General features: G+C 35.4%; 1 protein-coding gene across 1 annotated transcript in view; it reads right to left on the bottom strand.

Moving 5' to 3' along the window:
- Nucleotides 1-22,413, bottom strand: part of LOC126886691 (muscle M-line assembly protein unc-89) — a 554,873-nt gene that overhangs the window by 23,517 nt on the left and 508,943 nt on the right. The window contains exon 13 of the mRNA XM_050653685.1: nucleotides 17,907-18,251. Within this exon, the coding sequence (XP_050509642.1) occupies nucleotides 17,907-18,251 (345 nt within the window). The remainder of the gene's footprint in view (nucleotides 1-17,906; nucleotides 18,252-22,413) is intronic.

Below are 22,413 nucleotides of genomic sequence, written 5' to 3'. Positions count from 1 at the left end.
TTTTGAACAGTTTCTAAGGTTTTCAATACTGAAATTTTGCTTGATGAATAAACTATCGTACTATAGTCGAGTTTGGATTTGACTAAAGATTTATATACGTGTAATAGTGTATTTTGATCTGCTCCCCAGTTTTTGCTGGAAATAGTTTTCATAACATTTAATCCTGCTTGGCATGATTTTTTAAGTTCTTCTGTATGTTTTTTCCATGATAACTTTTGATCGAAAACCATACCTAAAAATCGGACATTATTTGTGAAACTAAGGGTTTGGTTATATAGCTTCAGATGCGGAGTTCGAGTGTTATGTTTTCTTGTGAATAGAATACATTTAGTTTTTGTCGGTGAGAATTGTAATCCGATAGACCTAGACCATGTTTCTAACTGATTGATTGTTTGTTGTAAATGTTTTTGTATAGATGTAGAGTTTTTTCCTTTGGCAAATAAAACTAAGTCATCAGCGTATAGTCTTCCTTTGACAATTGGTGAGCATTGTTGAAGTATATCGTTTATGGCTATTAGGAAAAGGGTTGAGCTTATAACTGATCCTTGTGGTACTCCGTTCTTTTGAACTTTTTTATCTGAGTTAACGTTGTCTGATCGAACTATGAAGCTGCGAGATTGAAGAAAATTTGATATAAATTTTAACATATTTCCTCTGATATTCCAATTATGCAATTTCGTTATGATATTGAATCGCCACACAGTATCGTAAGCTTTATTAATATCAAAGAAGACTGCGATACAATCTTGCTTATTTGCAAATGCTTCATGTATGCCTGACTCTAAGTCTATTAAGTTGTCTACAGTGGATCGATTTTGCCTAAATCCGCTTTGCTGTGGGATAAGAAGTTTTTGTTGTTCTAAATACCATCTCAGTCTTTTATTTATCATTTTCTCTAGCACTTTACATATAATATTGGTTAAAGATATTGGTCGATATGATTCTGGTGATGTCCGGGATTTATCAGGTTTGAGAAGAGGTAGTATTATTGCTTCGGACCAGGTTGAAGGGAAAACCTGGTTACTCCAGATTGAATTATAAAGGTCTAATAATAAATTGTTCCCATTGTCTGGAAGATGTAGTAGAAATGCTAGGGGAATACCGTCTGGTCCCGGGCTTGCATCTTTCGAAGAGTTTAAGGCTTCGGCAAGTTCTATTAAGGAAAAAGGAACGTTAAGGTTGTGAATCTCATGTTCGTCAAATCCCAGTATGTTTTTTTCTACGTTGTTTTTATGCATTTTGAAATCGTCAGTATAATTTTCATCACTGGAATTTAACTCGTATTGGTCTGCTAACATATCTACGATTTCTTTTCTATCTCTAATTATTTTGTTATTTTTTGCTAGAAAAGGAATTTTATATGGTTGGCTTTTACCAGAGATTTTTCTTAAGTTTCTCCAAACTGTACTTATTGTTGAAGAGGTATTTAGAGATGAGATGAATTTTTTCCAGGATTCTTTTCTATTCTTTTTTAGAATGTATCTTGCCTCAGCTCGTCGTTTTTTGTATTCCGTTGTGTTTTCGTCTGTTTTGTGACGCTTTAGTTTATTGAAAGCTTTCTTATACTCTCTCGTAGCTTGGCTGCATTCAGGTGTCCACCATGGAAGAGGCTTATGTTTCTTTAATATTTTTGTTTTTCCTACATATGTCATGGCGGCATTAGTGATCATTTGTAAAAATGTACTTAAAAATTTGTCTATGTCGTTTGATGATGTGAAGTTGGTTTGGTTAATGTCCTGTTCAATTTGTTTGGTAAAGTTAGTCCAATCAGCGTTTTTAATATTCCACTTTATGATAGATGACTCAATATTTATTGTGCTCTGATGTGTTAAAGAAATTATAATGGGGTAGTGGTCACTACCGTATAAATAGGGTAGTACGTCCCATGTTAATGTGGTGGACAAAATTGGGTCACACAGAGAAATATCAATTGCCGATGTTGTGCCATTTTGGATGTTGAATCTGGTTGGTCTTCCGTCGTTAAGTAGATTCAGATTTTGGGATGTTATTATGTCTTCTATAATACGACCTTTCGAGTTGAGTTTTATGGAGCCCCACATCGGATTGTGTCCGTTAAGATCTCCGACGATAATTCTAGGTGAAGGAATTTGTTCCATAATAGCTATTAAATCTTCTTGGGATATGGATTGATTTGGTGGGATATACATATTACATATATAAATCTTTTGAGGTATATTTATTGAGATAGCTATTAATTCAATATTATTTGAAGTCACTGTTAACTGTGTGCTCATGAATTTTTCATCTACGTAAATTGCTACTCCTCCACTGGCAATATTTTGGTTTAATCTGTTTTTGTAGAAACATGAATAATTACGAAAGTTATATACGTGGCTTGAATTTTTGAAATTTGTTTCCTGTAGGCAGATAATAGATGGGTGGGTTTCAGAGATAATATGTTTAAGTTTTTCGAAATGGGTATAGAACCCATTTAAGTTCCATTGAAGTAGAGAAGTGAATTTAATTATTCTTTAGAAGAGCTTATAGACGAGTCGGAGTCTTCTCCCGAGAATGAAGTTTTTAAACCAATGTATTTGCCAAGTTTTTTCCTTAATCTGGTGCTTTTGTTTTTCATTCTTTTGTCGGTATAATATGGATGTAATTCTGTTAGAAACTTTATAAGTGCCTGAGAGTCATCTGAGTATAATTTTGTTATGCTGATTATGTCTTTTGCTCCTTGTATATTTTCGAATAAATCCACTACTTGATCAAAGTTTAACAATTGTGTTTCGCTTTTTTCTAGATATTCTCGAACTGGTTCTAAAAACGTTTTAAGATTTGTTATCTCATCTGTTAAGTTTTTGTCGTCAGTTTTGGTTTTTTTCATTAATTGAAGTTTAGGTTTTTCGAATTCGTCTTCGGCGGGTGGCGATGTTGCATCTTCTAAGGTTCTTTTTCCTGTTGTTTTATCCGAAGTTATCTGGGGTTCGTGAGTATTCATCTGTGTATTTTTGTTTAGAGGTAAGTTTTGACTTGCTTCGGGTGAGGTTGATTTTTGTTTTTGGATATTATAGGATGACTCAGACGATGTAGGTGTTGCGATTGTAGTGTTGACCGAAGACGTGGTTAAATGTATGGATGTATTTTGTAGTGGTGGTTGTTGGGTTGTGTTTATTGATAAATGCGGGATGACTTCTGTTTGCGATGTGGTTTGAGAAGACATGGTAGGTGTGGAGGGAATGGTATTTGAAATTGTGGGAGTATTTTGCGGATTATCTTGTTGAGTATGATTTATTGGTAAAGTTTGTTTCATCTCTGTTTGCACTGCATTATCATTGTAAGGATGGCTATGAGATGAAATATTTGGACAATTAGCTGCCTGGTGTCCAGTTAATTTGCATTTGAAACATGTATCGTTTTGGGCTATAAATATGCGGTATGATGTTTGTTCTAACTCGACAAAAAAAGATTCAGGTAATACAAAGTTGTCTGGCAGAGGTGAAATGAAAATTTGTCGTCGGAAGCTTAGAATGTGACTGAAAGCAGGATTGGTTGCTCCTATTCTTAGGTATGATATGTCTGATAGAGGATTTAGACCTAGTTTTATTAATTCGTCTTTAATTAAGTTCGAAGGTATACTTGGACATACACCGGACAGAATTAAGCGGACTGATGGAGTTATTAATCTTCTTGCTTCTAGTATATTTCCATTTACTTTTATCTTCTTTGTTTCTGTTAGGAATTTGTCTACTAAGTTTTTAGATGATAGATATATGCATATTCTACCGTTTGATATACGGGATGCGAAAATTATATTTCTTGGTTCTATATGCTGACTCAATCCTTCAAGATAGTCATTGATTGTACAATTCTCTAGAGTGTTAAATAAAATGGCTTGATCTCTGTCTGGAGTTAATATATTGCGTGGTTGGCTAACTGCTTTTGAATATGATGCAATTTGTTGTGGTTGACTGGAAGATGACATCTTTTAAATTTATTTAAAATCCAACTCCGGTGCTGTCTCACAGCTTTCGCTGTGACACCCGTTCATGGAATTGGATAATGTAGAGATAATTGTCGTGATTTATTGAAATATTCAATCCAAATAGACACAAATAATAAATTTCATCTACTTACAATTAAAATATTCCGTATACAAATCACTTTCACTAGTACTTTTATATTATAGTACTTTTTATTTTTCTGTATAGAACATTGTTTAAGCTAAAGTATAGTTTTAGAAATATTCACGAAAAACGTAAAAAAAAACTACTAATTTACCGACTTCTCCCCCATCACTCCCCCTCTAAAACCGGACGCACAAAATGGTGTAACTTTTTACTGAACCATATGTGGACCATATAGAACAATTTGGTGTAGGAGGAAAACTTTTATTTTGGATGTCTGGGTTAGGCCTTTTTTTGGACCAATTATACTATACTACCTCCGTAACTTTGGAACCGTTCATTTTAGAAGGATTATGCATAGGGCCTTTTTTTTATTTCAAATTTAATGTAGAACATTTTTGTATAGAGGGTCATTCATGTTAAACAGCACAGTTTTAGAAATATTGGCGAAAAACCTAAAAAACTACGAATTTACCGATTTCTCCCCCTTTCCCCCCACCCCAAACCCGACGCTCAAAATGTTGTGACTTTTTTCTGAACATTATGTGGACCATATAGAACAATTTGGTGCAGGAGGATAACTTTCACTATGAATGTCTGGGTTATGCCATCTTTTGGATCAATTCTATCATACTACTAATGAATAAGGCTATAACATGGTAAAAAGTCACTTAAATCAGACAACTGGTTTAGGAAACACGAGACATCAAAAATGACCAAATTTTTAAGTGGATCGATTTTTTTGCAACTGAGCGTAGTATTTCACTACACAAAACATTTTCTCTTATGGTGCCGGTGTCTATCCATTCTGGATGTTGAAGATCATTTTTACTTTGTTTACCGACACGAAGAATAACGCAGTGATAGTCGTGTCATATCATTTCCGTCTTCGATACATCTTCTTAACCCGTTAACTGCCGATCTATTCTGGGTAGGTTTTCACCACGGGCCGCTTACTGTGTTTGTAATATAAAAGACCCTATATATGAACACGCGAAAGCGTCGTTGGCGTGTATAGTTCAGAGAAATAAGGAAAAAAAATAGCCTGTTGGTGACACATCCCCCTCCAGGCCGAAACCAAATTTTTTGAGTAGTATGGACATCTATATTAATAACCTATATGTTTCCTGCAGCCGATTTTGATGATATACATAGTTATAAACAAATGAAGATCAAAAAACGCTAAATTTTCGCTTTTTTCGTCTATTGCCAAAAGGCTAAGCATTTTAAACAAATTTGGAAGTAGGAAAGTCATATACCATACAAAAAACTTCAATATGGCGTCCGCTGAATATGTCTATCCTTATTGGTTGCTTAGAAAATTGCAAAATAATTCATAAATTTTGAGTTTTTATAAATATTCATAACTTATGTAAAAATTAACGTAGAACCTTTTTATTACAAGGAATGCTGGGACTTCTGGTGCTTCAATTATGCACTAAATTTCATAACAACTGGTCAAACAGTTTAAAAGTTATTTAATTTGTTTATCCCAAATTCATTTTTTTTTGCAACACTGTAAGTCAGAAAATGATGAAGTTACAGTAATACTTTGAATAGTTTATGAAAGAAGAAGATTTATACTAATAACTTAATTAGGAAAATTTTTTTAAAAATAACTATAAGTAACGCAAAATTATTTTGCAATAACATGTCGATTTTTTGCTTATAAACAATTAGAATAACTTTTTAACCATTACCTGTAGAAAAATTATTTTTTCATATTCAGAAAGAATGAATTTTTATAAAAATTTAAAAAAAGAAAAAATTGTCCTAAGACAATTAGGGACGAAGTTGCCTCCCCCCCTTTATTTAATTCATAGCAGCTTTCTTTATAACAATTACGAAATCAAATTAGTCACATTTGAAAGAACATACTTCAGAGTTTTAACGTACCAAATATAAAAAAATATACTTTTAAACAAATCGTCCACAAAGCTTCAAAATGTGACCCTTAAAATCGACCGGCCTTGAAACTTGGGAGATCGATGAGAAGGGGGAAGGAACTGTTAGCTGTATCTCTTGTTCTCGGCTATGGATTTCGACGTTTCTTTTTTAATTTGTATGTACTTTTTGCGTACAGTACGAGTATGCATTATTTAAATAAATTAATTGTTATATACACCATTAAATTTGCTTAAACAATTTTTTTTTCAATTTTTTTTAATAATACTTGAAGTAATTTTAATCACAAAACATAAATATTTACGAATAATATATTAATACATAGTTTTTTATTAAACTTAGTAATGAAAAAACAAATTATCCCATTCAATTGTTTCTAAAAATAGTATTGGTCTATGGAAATCAGAAAATCTCAAATAAACTAGGTTTTATTTTTTTGGTAAACATGCTATTAGATGAATGAAAAACTTAAGTTACAGAACCACCAACAAGAGATAAACGTAATTGATTGGGGTTGGAAATTAAGCTAAGAACCGTTAGTACCGATCCGATCAACAGATCTTCTTTATACCAGATATTTTATTAAAATAAACTATCTGTTCTTGCAAAATTGGTTGCACCGAGTACTTGTTAGTACAGAGATATAAATAGTTTATGGACTTCGATAACCAAAACCTCAATATTTCTCTATTATCTATTTTGGAGTTTCTTTTTTTAATCTGTATGTACTCTTTGCGTACGTTACGGATATGTTTTTTGTTAATAAAGTGGTTATTTAATTAACCATGTAAAGTGTGTAACAATTTTTGGAAATTCTTTTACGATGAACTTGACTTTACAATAACTTATAATAAATGGGTAACTGATAATTGTTACGTTTTTCATAAAAATACAAGTATTCCTAGATAAATCTCCTTTAATTTTATTTTAAAAGTCTTGTTATCATACCAAAATGTATGAAATATCTTAATTTTTGTTTTTTTGGCAATCTTATAATTATAACTTTCAATGTAGTAAGATACAATTATTACAATATTGTAGAAAATTTCTAAAAATAATGTTGTTCTTTTTATCCACTCTCTAATTTTGTTACATTTCATTTTTCATTAATCTAGTAGCATGTTTATCAAGAAATGAAACCTAGTTTATTTGAGATTTTTTATTTTCAATTCAATATTATAAGCCAATTTTAGATTTAGGAATAATTGAATAGGATTAGTTTAATAATATAATAATAATTTTGTTACACCCCTTAATATAATAATTACGGGGTGTAACAAAAATACAGGTCATAAATGTAATCGCATATTCTGGGACCAAAAATAGTTCGACTGAACCTAACTTACCTTAGTATAAATATATGCACATAAAAAAGTTACAGCTCTTTGAAGTTACAAAATGAAAATCGATTTTGTCCAATATATAGAAAATTCCTAGAGATTTTTTATTGAAAATAGACATGTGGTATTTTTATGGCAGGAGCATCTTACAAAAAAATTATAGTAAAATTTTGACACCCCATAAAAATTTTATGGGGGTTTTGTTCCCTTAAACCCCCCAAACTTTTGTGTACGTTCCAATTAAATTATTATTGTGGTACCATTAGTTAAACACAACGTATTTAAAACTTTTTTGCCTCTCAGTACTTTTTCGAAAAGTCAGTTTTTATTGAGATATATTATTAATTTACTTTATTTAAATATTAGTCAAATCCACCACATATTTGTATATGGTTAAGTACGATTATAGAAACTTGGTAATCGTATGAAAATTTATTATTTATAATTTACATTTTTAGGCACATTTTGAACCATATTAAAAAAGAAGCCACATCTTGATAAAAGGTGCCTTATCGAAAAAATACTAAGAGACAAAAAAAGTTTTAGAAACATTGTGTTTAACTAATAGTACCGCAGTAATAGTTTAATTGGCACGTACACAAACATTTGGGGGGTGTAAAGGAACAAAACTACCATAAAAATTTTATGTAAACATATTAAAAAAGAAGCCGCAACTCGATAAAAACTGCCTTATCGAAAAAATACTGAGAGGCAAAAAAGTTTTAAAAACAGTGAGTTTAACTAATGGTACCACAATAATAATTTAATTGGAACGTCCACAAAAGTTTGGGGGGTTTAAGGGAACAAAACCCCCATAAAATTTTTATGGGATGCACAAATGTCACTATAATTTTTCTTTAAGATGTTCCTATCGTAAAAATGATACATGTCCATTTTCAATAAAAAATCTCTAATAGCTTTCGATATATTGGAAAAAATCTATTTTCATTTTGTAACTTCAAAGGGCTATAACTTTTTTTATGTGCACATTTGTATTAAGGTAAGTTAGGTCCAATCGATCTATTTTTGGTCCCAGAATATGCGATTTAATTTATGACCTGTATTTTTGTTACGCCCTGTATAACTAATATGTACGTTTTACAATAAAAGTTACTTCAAATATTATTTAAAAAATTGAAAAAAAATTGTTTAAACAAATTTGATGGTGTATATAACCATTAGTTTATTTAAATAACGCATATTCGTAATGTACGTAAAAAGTACATACAAATTAAAAAAAGAAACAACGAAATAAATTATCGAGAACCAGAGATACAGTTAACAGCTCCTTCCCCCCTCTCATCGCTATCCCAAGTTTCAACGCCGGCCGATTTTAAAGGCCATATTTTTAAGCTTTGTGGACGATTTCCTTGAAAGGAAATCTTTTGTATACTTAGTGCGTTAAAACTTTGAAGTATGTTCTTTCAAATGCGGCTAATTTTATTTCTTAATTGTTATAAACAAAGCTGCTGTGAATTAAAAAAAGAAGTGGGCTAACTTCGTCCCTAATTGTCGTAGGACAATTGTTTTTCTTTCTAAAGATGTATAAAAATTTAGTCTTTCTAAATATGGAAAAACAATTTTTCTACGGGTAACGGTTAAAAAGTTATTCTAATTGTTTATCGACAAGCAAAAAATCGACATGTTTTTGCAAAATAATTTAACACTATTTATAATTATTTTTTGTTATTTTTTTTAAATTAAGTTAATAGCATAAATCTTCTTCTTTCATAAACTGTCCGAAGTATTACTGTAACCTCACCGTTTTCTGACTTAGAGTGTTGCAAAAAAAAAATGAATTTGGGATAAACAAATTAAATAACTTTTAAACTATTTGACCAATTGCTTTGAAATTTAGAATATAATTTAAGCACCAGAAGTCTCAGCATTCCGTGTAAAAAGAAAGTTCTAACTTCATTTTTACATAAGTTAGGAACATTTATAAAATCTCAAAATTTATGACTTATTTTGCAATTTTCTAAGCAACAAATAAGGATAGACATATGCAGCGAACGCCATATTGAAGTTTTTTATATGATTTATCAGTTTCTTACTCTCAAATTTGTTTAAAATGCTTCACTTTTTAGTAATAGACGAAAAAAGCGAAAATTTAGTGTTTTTTGATCTTCATTTGTTTATAACTATGTATATCATCAAAATCGGCTGCAGGAAACATATAGGTTATTAATACAGATGTCCATACTACTCAAAAAATTTGGTTTCGGCACGGAGGGGGATGTGTCACGAGAAAAATCTTATTTCTCTGGACTATGTAGCTAAAATCACCGGCTAGGAACGTGTTAATGGACGTCTTTATGTGTCCCAGATACTCTTACTTTTCAGTTTTGATTGTCATTGTCATGACAATTTCAAATTCCTTCCCCATTCTGAAATTCTGCATTATGAACTTTGTTCTACGACTAAGGAAATCACATAATGGAGACCAAGAACGGCGAAGCGCGTCTCAAAAGAGGTGGGTCGACGACATAAGGGAAATGGCAGGTAAACAGTGGATACGAATCGCGCAGGATAGAAATGAGAGGAAGAACATGGAAATGGTCTATGTTCAGAAATGTGTAGACACTGGCTGAAGAAGAGGAACTGGATGAACCAATAATATTCATAGAATCCATCCGCCTATAACCCCACATCTCGAAAGCCTCAAGCCGATTCAAAGTTACTGTAGTTAATGTGCATGCATGTGCATGTCACAATTGAAAACGTGTAGAAATCAAATGCATCTTTGGCAGTAGTGTATTTTAAAAACAGTATGAAGTCATTGAAATAAAGTATGAGGTAATCAAATATTTTCCGGAAATTTCTTCTTCAGAGATCTGATTTGCAGTATACCGGCAGAGTGTTTTTGCAGTCTATGACGTTTTTGGCGAAAGCGAGACAAACTGTAAGCTATAATATTTTTTTTGTTTCGTTTTTCTCTTTGATGAAACAATGGAAGCTGAAATTGTCTATGGAAGAAAAGCCATTTTTTAACAAATAATAAAAACCTGTCAGTGTTTAATGGTTGTATTGTAAAAAATCCGACAGTGCATCTGGGTTATTTTTTATACTTTTTGTATGATCCTCTCCAAATTAAAAGAAAATTATTGGCTTTTTTGTTCTATTAAATCTGTATGAACATTGTAAGAAGCAAATTTACGATTCGGCTATTAATAAGCTAGTAATAAATGTGGCTTGTATGTAACAACATTGCATTTTGATTTCTCCAACAATCTTGTTTTTTGTTGGACCACAATAAATAATTGCTAATATATTTGCTGAACGAACATTCAAGATAGGTGTGATTGTTACTTGTAATTTGTTTATATATGTATTTTAATTTTCTTTGCCTCCCGAAGAAAAGATAAAGTGGCGCCCTTTTGGCAAGTTAACTTGTTTTCTTATTTATTTTTGGTTTATATTTCTGGTTTAGCTCTAGTAGCTATCATCTTATAATCTGTCTTATCTTTTTTCTCTTCAATTTTATTTTTATTTATATGCTAGTAAGAATATCCAAAGAACCACTCGCACAGCTCTTTTGATTCTGAGCAACGCGGCCTCGTCCTTTTTGTGGTACACATTTTTGTGTTACAACATACTGATGTTGCTAAGGCAGCACCTACATTGAATCTTTCTCCGATCAGATCAGATCCGACGTCGGCCGACGTCGGAATAAAAAATAAACCCATAGTATTAAATGGGGGTGCCTACATTGGATCCGTTTCTCTCCGATCCGATCAGATCAGATCAGATCCGATATCGGCCGACGTCGGGAGTAGCTTCTCCTATTCTCATCGAGAAGTGTTTGGTTTCATTCCGGTTTTTGCATATAAGTAATTGAAAATGAATAACCATTTTCAATTTCGTTGCAAAACGAAAATACAGCCGAACCATATTCCAGTCCAATCAGAGAGTGCTGCAAGCACCTCTACCGGTTTCGAAACTTATTAGTCTCTCATCAGGAGGCACATATGCTGCTCTCCCTGATCCAACCAAAACAAACCCCAGCGTGCAGTCCCGAATTGCAACGAACGAAATGGCATAGATGCCCTAGCGGCAACTGCTAGCAAAAGACTAAGTTTTCACTCTAATGGCATATAACATATCCCACCAGAATGAAAACAATGGGAACCTTCTCTGGTTACACCTCCGAGGCTTCTACAATTTGCAAGCCATACGGATGCTGAGACTAAGGAAGATGAGGGAATTCTACAATTTACAATTCACGTCACATCTGCTCAGCGCGGTAAAGTTCCAACGAGACTGGTTCCCTCCATACTCCACACAGAGTAAATGTAAATCAAAAATGAATAACCATTTTCAATTTCGTTGCAAAACGAAAATACAGCCGAACCATATTCCAGTCCAATCAGAGAGTGCTGCAAGCACCTCTACCGGTTTCGAAACTTATTAGTCTCTCATCAGGAGGCACATATGCTGCTCTCCCTGATCCAACCAAAACAAACCCCAGCGTGCAGTCCCGAATTGCAACGAACGAAATGGCATAGATGCCCTAGCGGCAACTGCTAGCAAAAGACTAAGTTTTCACTCTAATGGCATATAACATATCCCACCAGAATGAAAACAATGGGAACCTTCTCTGGTTACACCTCCGAGGCTTCTACAATTTGCAAGCCATACGGATGCTGAGACTAAGGAAGATGAGGGAATTCTACAATTTACAATTCACGTCACATCTGTTCAGCGCGGTAAAGTTCCAACGAGACTGGTTCCCTCCATACTCCACACAGAGTAAATGTAAATCAAAAATGAATAACCATTTTCAATTTCGTTGCAAAACGAAAATACAGCCGAACCATATTCCAGTCCAATCAGAGAGTGCTGCAAGCACCTCTACCGGTTTCGAAACTTATTAGTCTCTCATCAGGAGGCACATATGCTGCTCTCCCTGATCCAACCAAAACAAACCCCAGCGTGCAGTCCCGAATTGCAACGAACGAAATGGCATAGATGCCCTAGCGGCAACTGCTAGCAAAAGACTAAGTTTTCACTCTAATGGCATATAACATATCCCACCAGAATGAAAACAATGGGAACCTTCTCTGGTTACACCTCCGAGGCTTCTACAATTTGCAAGCCATACGGATGCTGAGACTAAGGAAGATGAGGGAATTCTACAATTTACAATTCACGTCACATCTGCTCAGCGCGGTAAAGTTCCAACGAGACTGGTTCCCTCCATACTCCACACAGAGTAAATGTAAATCAAAAATGAATAACCATTTTCAATTTCGTTGCAAAACGAAAATACAGCCGAACCATATTCCAGTCCAATCAGAGAGTGCTGCAAGCACCTCTACCGGTTTCGAAACTTATTAGTCTCTCATCAGGAGGCACATATGCTGCTCTCCCTGATCCAACCAAAACAAACCCCAGCGTGCAGTCCCGAATTGCAACGAACGAAATGGCATAGATGCCCTAGCGGCAACTGCTAGCAAAAGACTAAGTTTTCACTCTAATGGCATATAACATATCCCACCAGAATGAAAACAATGGGAACCTTCTCTGGTTACACCTCCGAGGCTTCTACAATTTGCAAGCCATACGGATGCTGAGACTAAGGAAGATGAGGGAATTCTACAATTTACAATTCACGTCACATCTGCTCAGCGCGGTAAAGTTCCAACGAGACTGGTTCCCTCCATACTCCACACAGAGTAAATGTAAATCAAAAATGAATAACCATTTTCAATTTCGTTGCAAAACGAAAATACAGCCGAACCATATTCCAGTCCAATCAGAGAGTGCTGCAAGCACCTCTACCGGTTTCGAAACTTATTAGTCTCTCATCAGGAGGCACATATGCTGCTCTCCCTGATCCAACCAAAACAAACCCCAGCGTGCAGTCCCGAATTGCAACGAACGAAATGGCATAGATGCCCTAGCGGCAACTGCTAGCAAAAGACTAAGTTTTCACTCTAATGGCATATAACATATCCCACCAGAATGAAAACAATGGGAACCTTCTCTGGTTACACCTCCGAGGCTTCTACAATTTGCAAGCCATACGGATGCTGAGACTAAGGAAGATGAGGGAATTCTACAATTTACAATTCACGTCACATCTGCTCAGCGCGGTAAAGTTCCAACGAGACTGGTTCCCTCCATACTCCACACAGAGTAAATGTAAATCAAAAATGAATAACCATTTTCAATTTCGTTGCAAAACGAAAATACAGCCGAACCATATTCCAGTCCAATCAGAGAGTGCTGCAAGCACCTCTACCGGTTTCGAAACTTATTAGTCTCTCATCAGGAGGCACATATGCTGCTCTCCGTGAATATTTACGTGAATTGTAAATTGTAGAATTCCCTCATCTTCCTTAGTCTCAGCATCCGTATGGCTTGCAAATTGTAGAAGCCTCGGAGGTGTAACCAGAGAAGGTTCCCATTGTTTTCATTCTGGTGGGATATGTTATATGCCATTAGAGTGAAAACTTAGTCTTTTGCTAGCAGTTGCCGCTAGGGCATCTATGCCATTTCGTTCGTTGCAATTCGGGACTGCACGCTGGGGTTTGTTTTGGTTGGATCAGGGAGAGCAGCATATGTGCCTCCTGATGAGAGACTAATAAGTTTCGAAACCGGTAGAGGTGCTTGCAGCACTCTCTGATTGGACTGGAATATGGTTCGGCTGTATTTTCGTTTTGCAACGAAATTGAAAATGGTTATTCATTTTTGATTTACATTTACTCTGTGTGGAGTATGGAGGGAACCAGTCTCGTTGGAACTTTACCGCGCTGAGCAGATGTGACGTGAATTGTAAATTGTAGAATTCCCTCATCTTCCTTAGTCTCAGCATCCGTATGGCTTGCAAATTGTAGAAGCCTCGGAGGTGTAACCAGAGAAGGTTCCCATTGTTTTCATTCTGGTGGGATATGTTATATGCCATTAGAGTGAAAACTTAGTCTTTTGCTAGCAGTTGCCGCTAGGGCATCTATGCCATTTCGTTCGTTGCAATTCGGGACTGCACGCTGGGGTTTGTTTTGGTTGGATCAGGGAGAGCAGCATATGTGCCTCCTGATGAGAGACTAATAAGTTTCGAAACCGGTAGAGGTGCTTGCAGCACTCTCTGATTGGACTGGAATATGGTTCGGCTGTATTTTCGTTTTGCAACGAAATTGAAAATGGTTATTCATTTTTGATTTACATTTACTCTGTGTGGAGTATGGAGGGAACCAGTCTCGTTGGAACTTTACCGCGCTGAGCAGATGTGACGTGAATTGTAAATTGTAGAATTCCCTCATCTTCCTTAGTCTCAGCATCCGTATGGCTTGCAAATTGTAGAAGCCTCGGAGGTGTAACCAGAGAAGGTTCCCATTGTTTTCATTCTGGTGGGATATGTTATATGCCATTAGAGTGAAAACTTAGTCTTTTGCTAGCAGTTGCCGCTAGGGCATCTATGCCATTTCGTTCGTTGCAATTCGGGACTGCACGCTGGGGTTTGTTTTGGTTGGATCAGGGAGAGCAGCATATGTGCCTCCTGATGAGAGACTAATAAGTTTCGAAACCGGTAGAGGTGCTTGCAGCACTCTCTGATTGGACTGGAATATGGTTCGGCTGTATTTTCGTTTTGCAACGAAATTGAAAATGGTTATTCATTTTTGATTTACATTTACTCTGTGTGGAGTATGGAGGGAACCAGTCTCGTTGGAACTTTACCGCGCTGAGCAGATGTGACGTGAATTGTAAATTGTAGAATTCCCTCATCTTCCTTAGTCTCAGCATCCGTATGGCTTGCAAATTGTAGAAGCCTCGGAGGTGTAACCAGAGAAGGTTCCCATTGTTTTCATTCTGGTGGGATATGTTATATGCCATTAGAGTGAAAACTTAGTCTTTTGCTAGCAGTTGCCGCTAGGGCATCTATGCCATTTCGTTCGTTGCAATTCGGGACTGCACGCTGGGGTTTGTTTTGGTTGGATCAGGGAGAGCAGCATATGTGCCTCCTGATGAGAGACTAATAAGTTTCGAAACCGGTAGAGGTGCTTGCAGCACTCTCTGATTGGACTGGAATATGGTTCGGCTGTATTTTCGTTTTGCAACGAAATTGAAAATGGTTATTCATTTTTGATTTACATTTACTCTGTGTGGAGTATGGAGGGAACCAGTCTCGTTGGAACTTTACCGCGCTGAGCAGATGTGACGTGAATTGTAAATTGTAGAATTCCCTCATCTTCCTTAGTCTCAGCATCCGTATGGCTTGCAAATTGTAGAAGCCTCGGAGGTGTAACCAGAGAAGGTTCCCATTGTTTTCATTCTGGTGGGATATGTTATATGCCATTAGAGTGAAAACTTAGTCTTTTGCTAGCAGTTGCCGCTAGGGCATCTATGCCATTTCGTTCGTTGCAATTCGGGACTGCACGCTGGGGTTTGTTTTGGTTGGATCAGGGAGAGCAGCATATGTGCCTCCTGATGAGAGACTAATAAGTTTCGAAACCGGTAGAGGTGCTTGCAGCACTCTCTGATTGGACTGGAATATGGTTCGGCTGTATTTTCGTTTTGCAACGAAATTGAAAATGGTTATTCATTTTTGATTTACATTTACTCTGTGTGGAGTATGGAGGGAACCAGTCTCGTTGGAACTTTACCGCGCTGAGCAGATGTGACGTGAATTGTAAATTGTAGAATTCCCTCATCTTCCTTAGTCTCAGCATCCGTATGGCTTGCAAATTGTAGAAGCCTCGGAGGTGTAACCAGAGAAGGTTCCCATTGTTTTCATTCTGGTGGGATATGTTATATGCCATTAGAGTGAAAACTTAGTCTTTTGCTAGCAGTTGCCGCTAGGGCATCTATGCCATTTCGTTCGTTGCAATTCGGGACTGCACGCTGGGGTTTGTTTTGGTTGGATCAGGGAGAGCAGCATATGTGCCTCCTGATGAGAGACTAATAAGTTTCGAAACCGGTAGAGGTGCTTGCAGCACTCTCTGATTGGACTGGAATATGGTTCGGCTGTATTTTCGTTTTGCAACGAAATTGAAAATGGTTATTCATTTTTGATTTACATTTACTCTGTGTGGAGTATGGAGGGAACCAGTCTCGTTGGAACTTTACCGCGCTGAGCAGATGTGACGTGAATTGTAAATTGTAGAATTCCCTCATCTTCCTTAGTCTCAGCATCCGTATGGCTTGCAAATTGTAGAAGCCTCGGAGGTGTAACCAGAGAAGGTTCCCATTGTTTTCATTCTGGTGGGATATGTTATATGCCATTAGAGTGAAAACTTAGTCTTTTGCTAGCAGTTGCCGCTAGGGCATCTATGCCATTTCGTTCGTTGCAATTCGGGACTGCACGCTGGGGTTTGTTTTGGTTGGATCAGGGAGAGCAGCATATGTGCCTCCTGATGAGAGACTAATAAGTTTCGAAACCGGTAGAGGTGCTTGCAGCACTCTCTGATTGGACTGGAATATGGTTCGGCTGTATTTTCGTTTTGCAACGAAATTGAAAATGGTTATTCATTTTTGATTTACATTTACTCTGTGTGGAGTATGGAGGGAACCAGTCTCGTTGGAACTTTACCGCGCTGAGCAGATGTGACGTGAATTGTAAATTGTAGAATTCCCTCATCTTCCTTAGTCTCAGCATCCGTATGGCTTGCAAATTGTAGAAGCCTCGGAGGTGTAACCAGAGAAGGTTCCCATTGTTTTCATTCTGGTGGGATATGTTATATGCCATTAGAGTGAAAACTTAGTCTTTTTATAAGTAATTGAATTTTTTGTTTTAACTATTTCATGAAGTAAATCAACAATAAATAGCTTTCAAATCTTAATATTTAATTTTGTAATAATGTATCTCTACAAGATAGATATTTTATAATGTTGTCTTGAATAGAATGGTTACAAAATCTCTTTATTTACAGATATAAAATTTAATACCTCTAGCACAGAATAGGAAATACCCTATTCTGTGCCTCTAGGTAAATAGTTTTATTGGGATGGTCAATTTCACTTTGGTTATAAAATTGTAACGGGTACTATAATGTGTCTTTGAAATTGCCGAAAATAATCTTGGATAAAACCGGAAGTATAAGTATACTACCTATTATGTGTTACTATATTTTTTATATGAGAATATTTTTTAATACGGGCCAACACTAGGCTAGTTTGTAATAAATCAATGTTTCTTTCTTTTCTCATGAATTATTTTACATTCTTGTGACGAAGAAATTCTGAAGATATGTCTTTATTAAATGTATACATCCATCTACGTTTTTTTCTACGTCTTTTAAGAACGTTGTTTTCCAACAACAGCCAACACATTAACACATCTTCATCATTGTCGGTGGACGGTGGTCGGAAGTTAACGGAACCAATGTAGGCACCCTCGCCGGAAAATCGGTCTATATCGGATCTGATCTGATCGGGGAAATACGGATCCAATGTAGGTGCGGCCTAACTTGTACAATAACGCTTAATACAAATTCAACGTATTAAACAAGAGAGTTTATAGTTAAGTGTAACATATTTGATGATGATGATGATGATGACGTAACATATTTGTGTAAAATTAAAAAAAGGTTCACTGTCTTAAACTTAATCTACGAATAATTTCAATAAAACTTACCGATTTCAACGCGTTTTTTAGGCTTATGAACTGAAGCGTAAGGATCACTACAATAGTCTTGTCTGGACGGGTTATTACTGTTTCTGATATATTCATCGCCATGATTGCTTTGTGTCGTTATATGGGGGTATGGAGCGTAATCATCCACTGCTCCATATCCACCATGAGTTATAGGATCGTATCCATAATTCTGTCGATCGACGTTCATGTGGTGTTGTTGCAGTTGATTGTTTGAATTACTGGAAGCTGCTGCCATTTTCATCTGCCACAGGGAATCCTGGGAGTTCACACTTCCGCCATTGTTGGAGTTGGAGTAGCTGTTCTCGATGTATCCCATGTTAGCCCCTAAAAAACATTTTCATAGAATGCAATATTCACTAAACGATTGTATTAATTTTTTATTCAGGTAACTTTTAGGGTAAATTGTACAGTTAAAGAACTACCATGTGGCGGAGTAGTGACCCACTACAATTATCTCGACACCATAATAACCTCTCTCTTAGCATAAAGGTAAGAATGTAGCGATATTAAACGAAGATATGTGTAGAAAATTGGAAGCATTTGAGACGAGGCTATATCGGAGAATACTTAAAATCCCGTGGACTAACCGGGTCACCAATGAGGAGATCCTCAAAAGAATGTAGAAGAACCGAGAGGTACTGGTTATCATCAAATCTCGAAAGTTACAATACTTCGGACATATTATACGAAATGAGCAAATAAAGAAGAATATCCTGGTTAAAGAACCTCAGAACAGAGGCGGCCGGTCAGGGTCGGCAGTGCCGAACCCACACAGAGATATAGTTTTTTTTAATATTTAATCAGAGTTGATGTCATTTGTATCTGTGAAATAAAAAAATCTGTCAGATAATAGAGACTGAATTTTATTCATGGCTTTTAAAAGGATTCAGCCAATCCGAGCGTTAAGTGATCCCTGCGCATAAGAGACTTTTCAAAAAATGAATGATCCGAGCCATTCATCTGACTGTTTTCGGCAAGCCGACCCCAGCTCATCTCGAGCTTGACGATTTACACGTAAAACACGGTAAAACTCAACAAAATACGAGTCGAAGAGCAACCAAACGTATATTTCTCTCCGTAGGCCAGGTACGGCACATTTAAATCTGCCGATGTTTCATTTGGGAGCATCGGCAGAAATTGTAAAAAATAATCACGTCGTTTTACGTCGTTTAATTGATATTGTAATTTATTTAAGTTGTCAGGAATTATCATTTACGGGGCATGATGAATCGGAGCATTCTTTAAATCAAAGTAATTATAGAGAACTAATAAAATTGTTTAAGAAATACGATTTGAAATTTTCCAATTTTTTTCTGATTCGAAGATATTTAGCGGCGTGTCTAAAACAGTACAGAATGAACTAATATAATCAATTAGTTACATTTTGAATAACGTTATTGAATCTGATTTATTGATTTTGAAAACCATTTGCTTTTCGCTAGAAGTAGATGAAACTTCTGATTATCATGTCATTCACAACTATCAATTGTTGTTCGATACGCGTTACGTGGTAATATTTATGAGAGGTTTTTAGGTTTTACAGACGTCAGTAAAAGCAATAAGGCAGAATATATTGTTGGTTATTTAAAGGACAGATTAAAATTTTTGGATATCAAAAATAAATTGGTAAGGCAAATTTACGACGGCGCTGCCGTGATCTCCGGTGAATTGAATGGTCTCCAGGCAAAAGTTAAAACTATTGCACCACAAGCTTTATTTACTCACTGTCATGCGCATAGAATGAATATATTTTTGCAGGATACGTGTAAAAAATGAAAGAATATCGTCTTTTCTTGCCATTTTAGCTCGCCTAAACGGACTACTGTTTTAGAACAATTTGTTTCGAAAAAATGCAAACATTTTGTCAGACGCGATGAAATTTTAAATCTCGGTTAGTTTTCACTGTAGCAGATTTTCGTGAACAGCTTTTTGGAAGTTTTTTATTTTATTATCGAAGGCGACGATTTTGAAAGCGGTGATATCTCGATCTGTGAAGCAATCGGTTTGAGAACTTTATTAAATGATTACTCTTTTAATATTCTTTTAAATATTTTTAAGAAAGTGTTTGCCCAAACCCATTTGATATTCATTGTTGATCAAAATCAGTAAATTGTCATTATTTATTCCAAAAGTAAAATAAGAAAGCTGGTGCAAAATCTCAGAGATTTTCGTAATGATAGAAGTTTCCAATATATACGCAGTGACGTTTTGGATTCGCTTGATATTTTCGAACCACCCCAAAAAAGACAAAGGCATGATACATATCTCGAAAAACGAGTATATTTTGAAATTTTGGATACCTGCTATTATGCAAATAGATACTCGTTTTTCGAATTTTGAAGATTTGAAAATTTTTGACCTCTTTAATAATTCAAAATTTAAAAGTTACCTTCGCCAAAAAAATTCCAATACCTATATTTATTTAGGTACAAGTTACTTAAAAATTATACTGATCCAAATATTTTCGGAAAGTGGGATAAGTTGCAAATATGTATAATTTTATATAATAAGTACCTACTGCAATTCACTACAACAAACTGTTCATAAATTCTCTTATTACCAGTAACTTCTGCCTCAAATAAACGGGATTTCTCTTGTCTCAAAATAATCAAAACGTATTGTCGAAATACTATGACAAAAACAAAAAATCTACTATGATGATTTAAGCCTTTTAATTAGATGGTATACCTATATGAGGAGACAAAAAAATCTTGCCGACCCTCTCTCTAAGGCCACGAGCCGCCACTGCCTCAGAACCTGGTTCAACTCAACAACTGTGCAGCTTTTCCGTGCTGCTGCAGACAAGATGAAGATTGCCATGATGATCGCTAACATTCGTCACGGATAGGCACATCAAGAAGAAGAATGTGACGGAATCATAATCATAAGTCTGCTATTGCAACAGCTGCAATCGCTCAAGCAGAGTTAGAATTAATTAAGTCTTTAATACATTGTTCAAAGTTGGCGATTATCGACTACATATTTCCAAAACTTGTTCAGGCAAGTGTTACAGAACATTGGAATGGTAAAGGATTTTCTTCAAATAATGATGTTGTATAACGGTATGGTAAATCAGTGGTTTGAAAGAGGTTGAATAATCTTTCTTTAGAGAAGCATTAGAAATGCTAATAGACGGAGAGGCAGCGCTGAAAAATCTCTTTGAATTTACTAAAGCTAAATTTTTACAGTTGATTACTGTGATTGTGTAGAGAAACATACTGCGGTCGGTCAAGCGAAACGTAGAACAGGGGTTACTGAGAGGGTATCAAAGTTGCTTTCCTACGAGGGTAATTAAATCCATTTACTAAGGCTGAAAATCAGTACACACATTCTAAATTGAATATAAATAAAAGTTATTATAGTCGGTCAGCTGTATGACGAGACAGAGCCGGTCGGTCGGTCCCAATGAATGTACAGGGTTATTCACTATATTTTGACCCCCTTGTAAACTGCTTTATTTACAGAATTAGAAAAAAATGTAAAATACAAAAGTTATTCGATTTTTTAATTATGATTTTTTCACATATATATCGTACTAGTGACGTCATCCATCTGGGCGTGATGACGTAATCGACTATTTTTTTAAATGAGAACAGGTTGTCCAAAAAAATTTTTTGAATTATTAATTAAACAATTAATTTAATTAAATTTTTTTTTGGGCAGCCTGTATAATTAATCATGTTGATGTTTATATTACTGAATAGGGAATTGAATAACCTTTCAAATGAGCTAGCACTCGTCCCCTATTCCCATTTAAAAAAATAGTCGATTACGTCATCACGCCCACATGGATGACGTCACTAGTACGATATAAATGTCAAAAAATCATAATTTAAAAATCAAATAACGTTTGTATTTTACATTTTTTTCTAATTATGTAAATAAAGCAGTTTACAAGGGGGTCAAAATATAGTGAATAACCCTGTACATTCACTGGGGCCGACCGACCGGCTCTGTCCCGTCATACAGCTGACCGACTATAATAACTTTTATTTATATTTAATTTAGAATGTGTGTACTGATTTGCAGCCTTAGTAAACCCTGTTCTACGTTTCGCTTGACCGACCGCTGTATGTTTCTCTACACAATCACAGCAATCAACTGTGAAAAATCTAGCTTTAGTAAATTCAAAGAGATTTTTCAGCGCTGCTTCTTGGACTATAAAGCCTATATGGGAAAGATATAGGAAAGATGTAATCTTAATAAAGACTACGTTGAGAAGTAAAATTAAAATATTTGCCAGTTTTTTATTGTAAGTGTATCAGGGATGAGGCAAAAGGATCAGCAAGTAAATGTTTGGGTTTGGCAAGATTTGCGTAAATTGGCTTAACATTGTCCAAGACAAGTTTTGATATGTGGTTTTATCTTCATATGATGTTCGACAGTGTGTTAAAAATGTATTTATGAGTTTCGCAATGTTTAATAAAATAACATTTTTAATAAAAACCCTAACGAAATTAAATGAAAACCCTAAGAACAATAGTGG

Source organism: Diabrotica virgifera, chromosome 6 (assembly GCF_917563875.1).
Source record: "Diabrotica virgifera virgifera chromosome 6, PGI_DIABVI_V3a".
Taxonomy (NCBI): Eukaryota; Metazoa; Arthropoda; class Insecta; order Coleoptera; family Chrysomelidae; genus Diabrotica; species Diabrotica virgifera.
Note: the sequence above shows the minus strand (reverse complement) of the source record. Positions and strands in the feature narration are given on the sequence as shown.